At 39.9% G+C, this 13,577-nt stretch overlaps 1 protein-coding gene across 1 annotated transcript in view; it reads left to right on the forward strand.

Moving 5' to 3' along the window:
* Positions 1-11,937, forward strand: part of SUGCT (succinyl-CoA:glutarate-CoA transferase) — a 318,738-nt gene extending 306,801 nt beyond the window's left edge. The window contains exon 13 of the mRNA XM_010001520.1: positions 11,774-11,937. Coding sequence (XP_009999822.1) covers positions 11,774-11,937 — 164 coding nt within the window. The remainder of the gene's footprint in view (positions 1-11,773) is intronic.
* The last annotated feature ends 1,640 nt before the right edge of the window (positions 11,938-13,577 follow it).

The following is a 13,577-nucleotide window of genomic DNA, read 5'->3' on the forward strand; positions in this document are numbered from 1 at the left end:
ATATCAACTCAAAATGGAAAATTATAAGGAGAAAAAACAACTAGAAGAAGATTAACCAAAAAGCTAAAATTAAATGGAAACAAAAACTATTAGTATGGAACAAAAGTGCCCACACATAGACTTGTTCCAAAAAAACTAATTGTATGAAATAAAACCAACTGTTATTTTAGTACCAGCTTTTTGTGTAGAGAAGCCCTAGGACCTCTGGCAATTAAAATGTAATTGTTCTGGTGATGCAAATACTGAAAACAAGTCTAAGGCCCTTTTAAATTGCCTGTAGTGTGAAGTAGACACAGAGCTGCTGAAAATGAGGCCCAGAGATAGTGAGGCCAGAGACAGCAGGGACCTTCCTATTTTATAAGGATTTTTAACACACAACAGTTCCGAATCGTATGAGGTAAAAGAAAGCAGAAGAGAGGTCGAAGGGTTCGCAGTGAAAAAACAGATTGCAGAAAAGAGAAGAAATACAGTAAATGAAAACCCACAAGTACAAATGGCAGAGGATCAAAGGTGGAGGACTGTGTAGGAGGGAGGTGCTACTGATGCTCCCAGACATTCAGGGATGGAAAAATTCCATTGAAAGCAAGCACCTGCTGCCTAAGATTTGGGCTTCGATATTAAAAACCATATCAGTAAAAAGCATTTTGCTTTGCAGTTTAAAGAGGAGCTGAAGGAAACAGCCAGAGTATTAGGAGGTGGAAAAAGAGAGGGAATGGGGAAATATTTTAATGAAACTGATCTGCACACATTTAAGATGTGATTTGCTTAGGCATGGCTGATTTTAACTTTTGTTCCCCAGCTTTTCAGCTTTCTTCTTGAGCAAAAGATACTTTTTAGTTTAGTTTAGTGAGGGGATAGGCAACTGAGCTTTGGATGGCTTCCTAACCTTGTGCCTCATTCCTCTTCATGGGTGTGTCTGACTCCTAAATTTCTGTTTCTTAATCCTACTCTAGTTTTTGTGGGTGAAGAGAGATGATTTCTGACTCTTTTGCCCATTGTAGGGTAGAACACAACACTTAAATCCCTTCTGATTGAGTAAAGACTGTCAAATGTTAGAAACCACAAGAACCTAGACACAGACCCAGCCTATACTTAACTGACATACACACGAGTACATCGGTCTGCCTGCACAACCAGAAACCAAACTGATGGCTGCTTGCTTTGAAATGGCTGTTTCTTCTGCCCCGTGCTCCTTTCATACTTGCAAGTCAACAAATATCACGCCAGCAGACAATGGAAAGCCAAAAAGCCGTTCCCATCCTTCAGACTGAGACAGAATTCATCAGATTGTCACTTATAAATAGGTGGGGGGAAAAAAGCCTAATCTGCAGTGTGCCCTCTTTCTAGTCCCACTCCCAGACTCCAGTTTCAGCACTCTGTTTCCCTTTGAAGAATTTAAGATTTACCTGATGGTTGCTTTGAAAGAGGAAACAGGACAAAAGAAGTGGCTAAAAGGAGTTATATGTCTAGAATTCTACTTCCCCCTGCTCAGTGAAGGGATATTCACTCTTCTTGCCTACTTTGAATACCAGATGTCTCTGCACAGTCAAATTGAGACATCCTGAAAGAAAAAGATTTTCAGACATCCTTAGCTTTCTCTGGAAACCGGGCCTCTTTAAAGATGTCTCAAGTATGACACTCAAAAACAGAGTCGTCCCAGATTGCACAGTGCTTTTCAAAACTCAGCCAGCATTTTTAGTAGCCTATGCCTCAAGGAGTCTGGGCACCTTACCCAAAAAGAGCTAAAAATGTAATTTGCAGTTCTTCAAGTAATCCAAAACAAAGTATCAAATCCCTTCCCATCTTCCCTTGCCAGAGAAGGTCCCTGTGCACTGGAACTGGCCTTGTTCTGCTGCACAAGGGACAGCAGAAGTAAATGGAGGGTGGAGTGGGAGAGCTTTTGGAAGAGTGATCAGGCTGCGCGTAGTGCTCAGCCCTACTTAATCACAAATGCCTTGCTTGAGAATCAAGTTCCAAGTATTTCCATGGTGCTCAAACAGAGAGTTACCTGGCTGTCGTCTGTGCTGAGGAATTCCAACCACCAGAATTTCCTTGGCTGTGCTGCAGCTGATGGCTTTTTCCATTATTTTAATACTCACTCGGCAGATACTCGCTTGGTGTGGGTCACTAACCAGGCAGGAAACTATAGACCAACTGTTGAATTTTCCACATGTGAAGGTTTCTATGCCTATGTATTGTGGCCACAGGGGAAAAATCTAAAGAGGTGTAGAATAAATGCGCATGGCAATATGCATACAGCACATGACAGACACATGATTTGACACGTAAATAAATATCTTTGCCTTTTTATAACAATACACTCCTTTTGTTAATTTATCCTCTGGCCAAAACAAGGGATTTTTGAGGAAAAGTTAGTCAATGTGAAAGTCCTAAGAAGTGATTGAAAATAGGTCTGCTGCAGGGGGACTGAAGATGGCTTTTGTTTCTCAGTTTCTTTTCCTTAACAGGCTAAGAAGAATGTCTTAAAACATTAATTATCCTAAATAAATTAGTAAATAATCTGCGCTAATATACAGATGGGTTGTGGTGAGGAACTAAAGTGAAGCAATGTGTAGACTACTTCTGTCATAAACCATTTGCCACCCAGCTCACTTTCTGTGCTGGCTACCAACTATTGCTGCCAAAAGAGCTGTTACAGGGGGTGTTAATGCCATTAAACAAGAATGCCAGGTAGAGGTGTGGAACACATACCTCTGGTTTTGAAAAGAGTGTTAGAGAAGCATGACTGGAGCTATGACATATAATCATTTTAATGTAAATTCCCATTACAAGCTGTACTGAAAAGAGCTGGTCAGCTCTTTAGAGGTATAAAAAGGGAACAGAAAAAATCTTCTTCTGTGCAATAATCTCTACCCTGTTCTGATGTCCATGCTTACAGAAGGGTACAGAAGTAATTAGACAAAGACTTCAAGGGCAGACCACATAAAAATGTTCCCTAGCAGCTGGAAGATCAGACTTGTGAATCTTGTCAGGGTGACTGGGACAAATAAACACATTTTCGTAAGTTCCTTAGGAAAATGTTCAGAATATTCTTTTGAATTTGTGTTAAAAGAAGGCCCAAAGGTTTCTAATTTTTAGTTACTTTTACCAGTTGTGTGGAAAAAACTTAAAGCCTCCTACCCTGAAAAAAGTGCTGCTTTAGCAAGTGAGAGATTGGAGTCTTAGGATCAGGTTGTGTATGTTCTTCAGTGTGCATTGTCTTGCATCCCTGAATTAAGAGACTAGAACCAACTTCAGGTATCTCGGCTTCAGCAGGTTACCTAAAGAATAAGGAGGAGCTCATCTCCAAGGAAGAGCTCATCTGCTCCATCTCTGTTGCTGCACAGCTGGCCAAGAGGATTATTTTTGGGATCTCTGAAAAGCTTATAGCTGAAGACTATAGCTGAAGAAAGGACACAGGAAACCTATAGCTGAAGAAAGGACACAGGAGAGGACAAATTGGTGTGCTGAGGAGACACAGACATCTTCTGTGTTGGCTGCCTTGTCTTGTTCCAACATGCAGGGTCACACTAACCACAAGGCATGGGACTTGGAAATAGTTTTCACCAGGCTCAGCAGGAGGGCCTCAAGGAGCTCCTGGCCTTCCTGCGCAGCTGGGGGCATGATTCAGCTTCCAGCATCATGTGAGCATGTTGCAACTAGGCAGTTCTCTGTCCTTACAAGAGGCTCATTTCAGGTAGCATTTTGTTTTTTCTTGTTCCATACTAAGAGCAAACTTATCACTAATTAGTCTCCTTAAGATACAGTAATTAACCTTTGGGTTACAAAAAACCTTTGGGTTTTACAATAAAGGTGTCTATGTGGAGCAATATGTGGCTTGGCATCCTAAATATCTGAGGAGGCTCAGGTAGGCTATCTTAACCCCAGCTGGGTGTGGAAACAGTACTGCTTATGGAGATTTCAGAAATTCATATGGTTTGTGCCCAGAAATAACCATTACGATCACACAGTCTGACCTCCTGTGTAGCACAAGATTTTCAGCCTCACCCTGTAATTTCTGCATTAGGTACACATCCTGTGGTTAACCAGCATCCTGTAGTGGGATTATGGATTGAGTTTTGTATTGATTAAATTATGAATTGAGACAAATTACATTTTTAGCTTGCATTTTCAGTAGTTTAGGCTTGCTTCTATGTTTTGTTTTCCTTTTACGGTTTTGCAGAACTTCTCTTCTTTGCCATCTAGTTCTTCAGTTCCTTCATGCAGGAGCAAAAACTTGAAGTGGCTTAACTTCCTTGGCTTGGGCTTGCACAGCCTGAATGCACCTTCCACAGTCCTGTATAAAAGATACCTAGAAGAAGCTGTTGCATGAATACTGGAACTAAAGATTGTTTTTGTTTAGACTTACATCCTTTGGAAACCCTATATATAATCTTTATGATAATCTGAACTTTCCTCCTTCCCTTACATCTCATCTCCCCAGCAAAGAGCAGTTCATGCTAGGTGACTCTAATAGAGCCATATCTGTACTTACTGGTGAGCCATTTGCAGCCAAACAGAAGATATAACAGGGCAGTAATTTGGGTGTCAGTCAGCAGTTGCTGGTTTTCACAGCACTGGTAAGAACTTAGCTTTCCTTGGGATTTCTACACTTTTGTCAAGATTGGCAGGTTCAGAAGTTACTGTGTGTGGCAGGGACAAGGCAGACAAACAGATGATTAGAAAGACAGCTCAGACACGTAAACTTGTTTCCTTAGGAAATGGAGCTACAGATTATTACCTAGGGAATTTACGATTCTTTAAAATTACTACCTCTGGGTATTCTTACTAGTCATCTTCCTTCCTGTCTTTCTTTGAATCGTCTCTTGAGGTCTTTGGGGGTTTGGGGAAGGAGTGGGACCAAGTGAGTCTGTACAAAAAGACCAGATTTTTTGTGTTGTGAGGTGATACATGTGGGAAGCAGTAGACACCACCTTACTGCAACTTCCCTAAAGTTTTTTGGTGCCAAGAGCCCTCTCACAAAATTGCATTATTTGAATGGTGTAATTATGTGGGATTACTCTCAAATATGCAACCAGAGTGACTGATAAATTATTTCCTTTACTCCAGCAGTCATGCAGACTAATTAGGTACAGTGAGTACGGTGACACTTTGAAAATGTACATTCTTATATAAATGTTGAGTAGTTTTTACACTGATTATATCCAGGATGTTGCTTGATAGGAAATACATAAAATGTTTTTAGTGTATGTCTATATATGCATCTTCAGGTAAGAAAGTACTTTTATTAATGTACTTGACAGAGTGTTTTAAGAATTAGGCAATGGATGCTTTGAATGCCTAAGTGTGGGTTTATAAATGGCCTGAATTTTAGACACCCGTCTATGGCTATCAGACATAAACTATGTTTATGCTCTGCCTGTCAACTCATTCCTGTCACAATATATCAGCTTTTACCTCCTCAGTTCTTTGGGCATTGTAGACTTCTCATAGCTCTCCCATGGCAGTCAGCATTTGTCAAATCATAAAAGGTAAACAAATGGCTTGTAGATATTTCTAGTATTGATACTATTTACTGCCCTAGTGATTTTACTGTTTACTACTACTTTTTAGTCTTTTATTTATATCTGTGTTTGTATGACATCTAGAACAAGGCTTACTTTTTTTTTATTACCATTTGAAAAACTTTGTCCATCCTCTGCACTCTCAGTTACTCATTCTTCTCATCCTGCCAAAGTTTTCCACCCTCTCAGTTGTGCTGGATGCCAAGTGAACACGGTGTGGCTGTACTCTCAGTGGGGGAAGAAGTAGAAGCTGCAGTGAGGGAAGGAGTAGCAAATCTTGGAATATTATCTTCTTAATTCCTTTTTTCAAATCTATTATGAGTGGTTCTTGAAAGGTAAATAAAGTTCAAATGTAATGCAAAAGGAAATTATTTTTCTCCAGCAATTAAATAGATTCCTGAAAAGTCCCCCAAGCTCCCAAACTTTCAGATCTGTGGCAAGAACCAGAAAAATGTGGGAGTTCCCCAGGTATGAGGGAGCAGGTCATTAATTCCAGAGATCCCTTGAAGCCTCTGTGCACTACTCAAACTAGCAGGACTTTTTAATGACCTTTTTTTTGTCTTGTATGTACTTTTCTACTTTATTTGTCATCAAGGAGAAGAAACCTGATGTAAAAGCAGTGTAGCCAAGCTGGGCTTCACTGTGTGCTCAGGCACCCCATCTCCTCAACTGTGAATAGTTGATTGACAGAAGTCATGGCTGGGACCAAAGGGAAAAGACTAGACACACAAACTGAAGTCAACTCCTGGTAACATAGCTCTGCATACATCACTTCTAACATTAAAATGTCCTTTGTGACAGCCATGAAACCCCTCTTGCTGACATTCTGTATTTTATTTTTCCTTTTCATTGCCTTAAAAGACACTGCTTTTTTCCCACAGATCCTCCTTTAGGCCAGTTTCATAACCAGCTGACTTCATACTTGAAGCACTTGACCTGTAGCGTATACGGGATCTGGGAGCACATGTATTGGCTCTGGGCCATCACAGTTGACTGTTGATGATATTTCTTTGGAATTGCAAAACTGTTATGTAGCAACACCATGTTATTGGAAGAGGCACAAGTGTTTGGTTGGTTTTCATATGGATTCCTCCATGATTCCTCTCACTGCAGTGAGCTGGGGTAGAACTGACTAATGAGTGGCATTGGCTTTCTCATTTTTGCAACTGTATATTCAAAAAGCAGAATGTATACACATACATTAGCTCAAACTGCCCCTTTCTTTTCCTTGTCCCACTAGAATAATGAAAACCAATAATGACTTTTCCCTGAGCTTGGCTGTCCCCAGGCCTGATTCCCTCTGCATAGTTTGAGAGTTAAATGCTTCAATATGCACTAACCTGTGCTGTAGAAAAAGTGTTGCCCAGTGACTGTTGCAGAGTGCTGCAGGACTGCTATTTGGCAGCAAAAAGCAAAGGTTATTGCCTTTACCCATTTTTAGATAGTGTGCTTTGCACCTTTAATATAATTCTAACTCAACTTTTAATTTCTGCTACTCATAGAGTAAAACTGACTTTGCTTCTGCATCCCCAAACCTCAGCAATGCCCATTGACACATTGCAGTGACTGCTGCATGTTTCACCTGTTCAGGGTGAATGTTCAAAGACATTTTGTTCCTGCAGGGCCCTTCCTGTGGTCTTGTTTCAGTGGTTTTATCTCATTTTTGTCTTTTGCTTTAATGTGTTTTATATGTCTTAATTTAATATATCAGTTTGCTGCCTAGCAATACAACAGTAGATAGGCATTAAAGAAACAGAATTTATTATGATGATGTTGAGTTCAAATACTAGGGAAGTCTCCAAGATATCATGGTATAATTGTCATTGCAGTTGCGACTGATACAAATTTTTTATTTATTGTTGCACTAATAACTCTTGTACATTACAAGGTGTGCACAGCATGTATTTTAGCAATGTGCCAAAGTCTAAATTATAATAATAAAATAAGATTAGCCTAGAATACAAATGTGGTGGAAAAGCCTCTTGGCTTACTGGCAATGAAAATCAAAGCAAAAAAGAGACATAGGCTCCTTTTAATTTAACAAGACAAAGATAAATCACAGCTACCACTCATTCCTTCAGTGCTTTTTTTCAGGTTACTGTGTATGTCCCTTTGACTTCATTGCTGAATTCAGTATAGTGTCCTGTTTACAGCCAGGATGCCCAGGTGACTGCTGCCTTACCTCCTCCAGCTGGTAACCCTGCTTCCACCACAGCAAAATCCTGTTTTCATCTGCAAGGCTCCCTGTAACTCGCCCACATGCAAATGCTTCTGACCTCAATTAAAGCAGTTCACCTCTCTCTGCCTCAAGGGATGGTTTGCTCTTAAGGCAGTTGTGTTTAATTAGCATTTGCATAGCATTCTGCTGGTTGCACTCTGGGAGCGTTGTTGGGTAGGAGCGTGGGATTGCTGAAGCCTGACTGGCAAGCTTTGCACCCTCCTAATTGACACAGAAGCCAAGTAGAAGTTACACAAGGAAAGAACAGAGAATCGTTAATGATGGATCATTAGCAAGTAGCTCCTTTGAATGAATGTAGATAACTTTATAAGTCTATCAAAGTGAAAAGTAGCATGATGAATTATGCATCAGACAATAAAAGCTCAAGGAAGACACTGGTTTTATAATTGCTGTATAATTTTCTAGCATGCTCTAGTTTGGAAGATTAATTTCTTTGGGAAGTGCGAAGCATTCTATGCCTGTTGTACACTTAATGTCATTTTTGTTTTTCTCTCATTAGAGGTTTTATTCTGTGTCTTTTGGTGCTGCTGCAAAAACTCCTAGGGTTTGAGATACGCAATTTTTATACTAGCAAAAATTTGCACAAGCAATTAAAAAGTGTATAGCTATTAAACTAGTTCCTCTCAGGGTTTGCTGATTTCTCGGATACACACACCTGAAATAAGATTGCTTTGTATCTCTCTATGTTGTTTTTTTAATTATATAGGAATTGCCTAATAGTTTTGTGGCTACGTTGAATTTCTAGACTAATAACTCTCTAAGGGGCATTTCTGCTCTGAAATTATCTTCAAAAGCATTTCAGTTGGCACAACTAGATCATTCCTGTGGCTTGCACTAGTGCCAGTTCAGCCCTCAGTCAGGCCTAGGAAGAGGAATTAATACAAATATTGCCTAGTGCCTACCTGTCACTTTAAAATTTACTGATCTCATACTTGAGATTTTCTCCAAAAATTGAACTGTGTTCAAAATGAGCAGAATTAGAGGAATGAGTTGATAGAAAAGTTACCACTGATGTGAGCTGTTTCTTCACTTTCATGAATGTTAGTGGGTGAAAGGGCACAGTGAGAGATCACCTAATCCATCAGCAAGCCCTAGGAATCAGCTGTAGGATCTGCTATGGTGGAATAATTCTTGTTCCTAAAGGTTGATTTGAACTCAGCAGCCTTCTTGCATGGCCTGTGGCAGAATTTTGCTACCCCTACCATTATAAAAGTTTATTTTCTAGTATCTAGCTTCAGTTTCCTTTCTTGCAATTTAAATCAATTCTTTCTCATTCATCTTGAGCATGAAAAAAGGTTTACTTCCTCCTTGCGGAAAGGTTGCATGGATTTTGGGGGGGTTTGGGGGTTTTTTGTTATAAGTAATTTTTTTGTATTTTTTGAAGACATATTTCCCCGGCCGTTCCCCTTAGGTCTATGATCCCACTGTGTTCAGCTTGTTGTGTTTTCCCTGATCATTTCAGTTGCTGTCCTGTAGAACCCCTTTGGGTATTACAGATGGTGTGTAGTGGGGGCCCCACACCAGACACTGCCCCAGCTGTGACCTGCCAGCCCTAACTAGAGCAAAATGATTATTTCATGTGTCCTGCTGCCTTTTCTCTTGTTTGTACATCCCTGTATGATGCTTGCCTCTTTTGCAACAGCATGATGCTGCTGACTCATCTTCACTTTGTGATCTAAAATAAACCCTAGCTATTGCTACCTTGGTATTTGTCCTCTGCCCTGTATCTATATAATTAAAGGTAGTTAACATCCCCTTGATAGAATGCAATTTCACCCTCTTCTATCAGACCATTTCTCCAGTGTAGCCAGGTCATTGTGAAATCTACTTCACAGTCAGTTTTAGCTTAAGTCCTCAGAAACCTGAGCAGGTATGACCTGAGTTCTACCAGGCAACCCACTAAAAATATACCAATAGATTTCTCTGAAGCTCACTTGAAACATTGTGCTTTTTAGAAGGCCCCAGGTAGCAATTCTCTGAATGTGATTTCCCTCTCAGTATTGCACCTGGCTTCAAATTTACCCAGACTGTGTTCTTTCATGAGTTTATGGAAAAGAGCAGAGAATTTTCTTTCTGAAAGTCAAATCTTATCTGGCGTCCTAGTGGTCAGAGGGTAGTCTTACCTGGCTTTAGATGTCTGGATGGTAGAGGTCTGCCTCTAAGGTATTTGCCTACCAGCCCAATTAAGGAGAAACCTAGATGATCAGAAGTCATCTGGCCAAGTTTCATCATTTACCAGTGTCTTAGAAGAACTACACTGTGTGTGTTTTCATCTGTAGTGATTCCAAAGGGAATCTATATCTAGGCTATTGGCATCTAAAGTTAGATGGGATGTATCTCACCTCCAGCCCTTCTCCTGGTAGAAAGACAAGAGAGTGAGCTATTTTTTCCTCATAGATACATGCTGGCTGCTACTCATCTCCTGAGTGCTTTCAGTGTGATTATTTGCTCTAGTATATAATGGAACTTAGTTAATTAATCTGGTCTTCAATTTCCCAGTTCGGCTTCCTTTCCTTTTTAAATACAGGAACCATACCTGACCTCTTCTAGGAGCATACTCATCAGGAACATACCAAATCAGCTTGAAAAAAAAATGTTTTTTCAAGGCATTCTTTACCTTATTTGGGCCTGCTTGTAGGTGAATACCTTTACTGTATTAATGATTTGATCACAAATTGATGAGGACTGATTTAAAAAATGGCATATTTTAGCATGCTGCTTGACCTTTGTCAGCATGTCTCCTCAATAACTCAACTTCCCTATTCATGCTCTTATAGGATAACTTCTTGCTGTGGTTCATTTCCCTTGCTGGGAACATCCCATTTCTTCAGAAAGAAGTCAGACACAGTTCTGCCTAGTAAGAGGCACTATGCATTTCTTTGCATTTCTAAGTAAAACTCTAGTGTCATAGGCAAAGACATTACTTAAAACTTTTCCTGTAATTCTTTGAGATGATATAATAAAGACCTTAGCTGCAAATAGAGGAATTATTTTGCCAATTGTCCAAAGGATCAAAGGATCCTGAATTTTGTATAAAAGTTTTCAACTGATATTTCGGGAAATTAATGCCCTTTCTTTCTCTCTCTATCAAACCATATTTCTATGCATATGCTGGGCATACACCTCAGTTTTGATTGCAGTCTAAATTTGTGGCTCATTCTCTCTTCTGAGACTGACAGTAATGGTTATAGCTGCTGGTCTGCAAGCGACTATACTGAAATCTGCTCAGTTGACGACAGTAAAAATTGAGATCTGACTACCTGCATTAGACATAAAAGTCTTCATACTGTTGCCAGCTTCCCTAAGTGATTCCCACCTTTGAAGTTATTCTTGCTGTATTAAAAAACCCCAACATTGTTGAGTTTCTTATGGCTGCCACTGCCTATATTTTTGACAGAAAACATGAAACAAGCTTAAAATACCTTTGCTGTGCATGATGTCAGTTCTACATCACCTCAGTGTAACGGAGCTTGCTGCAGAGGCACTTGAGCTGTTGTTAACTGGAGATGGTGCTTCCCATCATCTGGTTCACTGTTCCAGCATCAGTAACTGTGTGTTAAGATGACATTTCATTGTGTTCTTATGGTTGTGCTGCCTCCTGTCTAGACAGAGTGTGGGGATATCTGCAGCAGATCCTGTTGTGTGGGCTGGGCATGGTCTGGGCACTGTTGTTCAGCTAGCAGAGAGTGGTAGACCTGTGATGTAGTGTGTGACTCAGAGTACCCTGATATACACACCATTGGGAAAAAGGTGAAGACATGCCTAACATTGGACAAATATTCAGCAGATTTGCTTTTGGGTGAACTACTTGAATCTGGCTTATTGGTGCATTATTATGAACTGGAATTTTTTAGTCTGTCACTCCAGAATATGACATTTCTGTGATAAGGAGTTTGATAAGACCACCGTAAAAGTGACATACTTGCCTTTAAACTAACTTAGACACTTAAATATAAATATGGGCAGTAGTTTTCAAAAGTAATTTCCCTTCTGTCTGCTTCTTTTACAGGACCAGGTGTCAGATACAGTGAATTTGCTGTGTCTCATCCCAAGCCACCTCCTCTTGTTGGACAGCATACAGTGGAGATACTGAAGGGCATGCTGGGGTATGAGGATGATGCCATAGAAGAACTGATCCGCACTGGTGCTGTGTCTCAGCATGAGGTCAGATAAGGAACATTAGCTACATTCCTTCACACTGAGTTCACGTTACTTTGTCCTCTCTTTACTCCCTTCAGCTCCCCTAATGGGGCTCCAAGAGAAGACCTAATGTAATTCCTAATTTTCTTCCATGTGTGTTTGTATGATTTTAACACTGATGTATCAAATAAACAATCTCATAGTGCCTAAGTGAAAGATTTTCTTGGAGGGGGTGGTGGTAAATGTAATTACACAGTCCTGTGTGGCTACTCATTTTCTGTACTTCATATGGGAAATGGAGTTCTTATAATAATTACAGTAATTGCCTAAATGTTTGTCCCCAGAAGGACATAATGTTAGTGAAAAGAAGCAGAACCTTAAAAAGCTGTATACTAGACTCCCCATTTGCAGAAAGCTGTTCTGTACAATTATTTTAGTAGCAAATAAATTGTGTACAAAGTAGTGGTTTATTTTATTGATTTTGAACAGAATCATCAATCATGAACACTTTGTTCATCTCTATTTTTAATCCTGGGTAGAGTAACCATTGCAAAACCCTCTTCTGTTCCCTGGTATTCCCAATTACCAGTAGTCTTTATATGACATTGCATGGTCAGGACAATCCCAGTATGTTAGCAGAAATAAGCTGAAATTGGCACAGTTAGTCAGTTATGAAACAAGCCTATTCCAAGATCAGTTGAGAGACAAACTGTGATTGAATAGTCTTTTGTAATTTGATTCAGAAAGGCCCAAAGTACTGTTGATTAAACATTGAGCCACACAAAAAAAACCCCACATGCTGAATGTCAAATCCCAGAACTTGCCAGACTTCTCGGTCTGGCTCTGTGGGTAGGTACTGATCCCTGTCTCTGACTCCAGTTGCCATCCAAAGCACCTTTCATTATGGAGAGAACAAAGGTTAAAATCTGTGCAAAACTTTTGACTCAGTCAAAACCCCCATGGTGAGAGCTGACAAACATTCCTCAGATTTAGTAATAAGATCCTGCAGTAAGGTTGGTCTTAAGAGTAAGGCACTATGCACTGCTAGGAGGAGGAAGAATTTGATCTGTGACAAGTTTTAAGGAAAAGATTAAAAAAGAGCTATTTCTTCTCTACAAACCAATCTGGCAGTACTTCACTCACAGAAGAAATGCCACGCTCCTCTATCACAGCATATAATTTTCAGCTAAAGTAAACTCAGCATATGGGAAGGGTCTAACCTTTGTTGTGTACACCCTGGGAGTGAGGCAAAGCCTTTCTATTCTTAGAACTAAACAAAACTAACTCAAATTGACACTCAACACATAACATCCGTATTTCTCCCAACATATCGGAAACAGGCCTGGCATTATAAGTAGCTTGTCACTTTGTTTCCACTCTAACAAACAACATCCTCTGTATTACACTTGAACTTCACAAGTCTAGGTTACCTTCTGCGGGAAGAAAATAGGTTATTATATAATCAAATTCCAGTGGAACCCCACTGTGGTTGCTCATTTTTGAATCTCAGTGTGTTTTGGTTCATTTGTTTGCTTGTTTTCACTGTGTTATTGTGTTCTTGTTTCCAGATCTTCTCCCTTTTTTCTTTTTTTTTTTTTTTAATTCTCTCTTGCACTGCATTCCTGGCACTAAACTCCATACTCTGTCCATGTGCTAAAGACATCATGAGATCC

This window comes from Chaetura pelagica, unplaced genomic scaffold (genome assembly GCF_000747805.2).
Source record: "Chaetura pelagica isolate M959 unplaced genomic scaffold, ChaPel_1.0 scaffold7, whole genome shotgun sequence".
NCBI classification, from domain to species: domain Eukaryota; kingdom Metazoa; phylum Chordata; class Aves; order Apodiformes; family Apodidae; genus Chaetura; species Chaetura pelagica.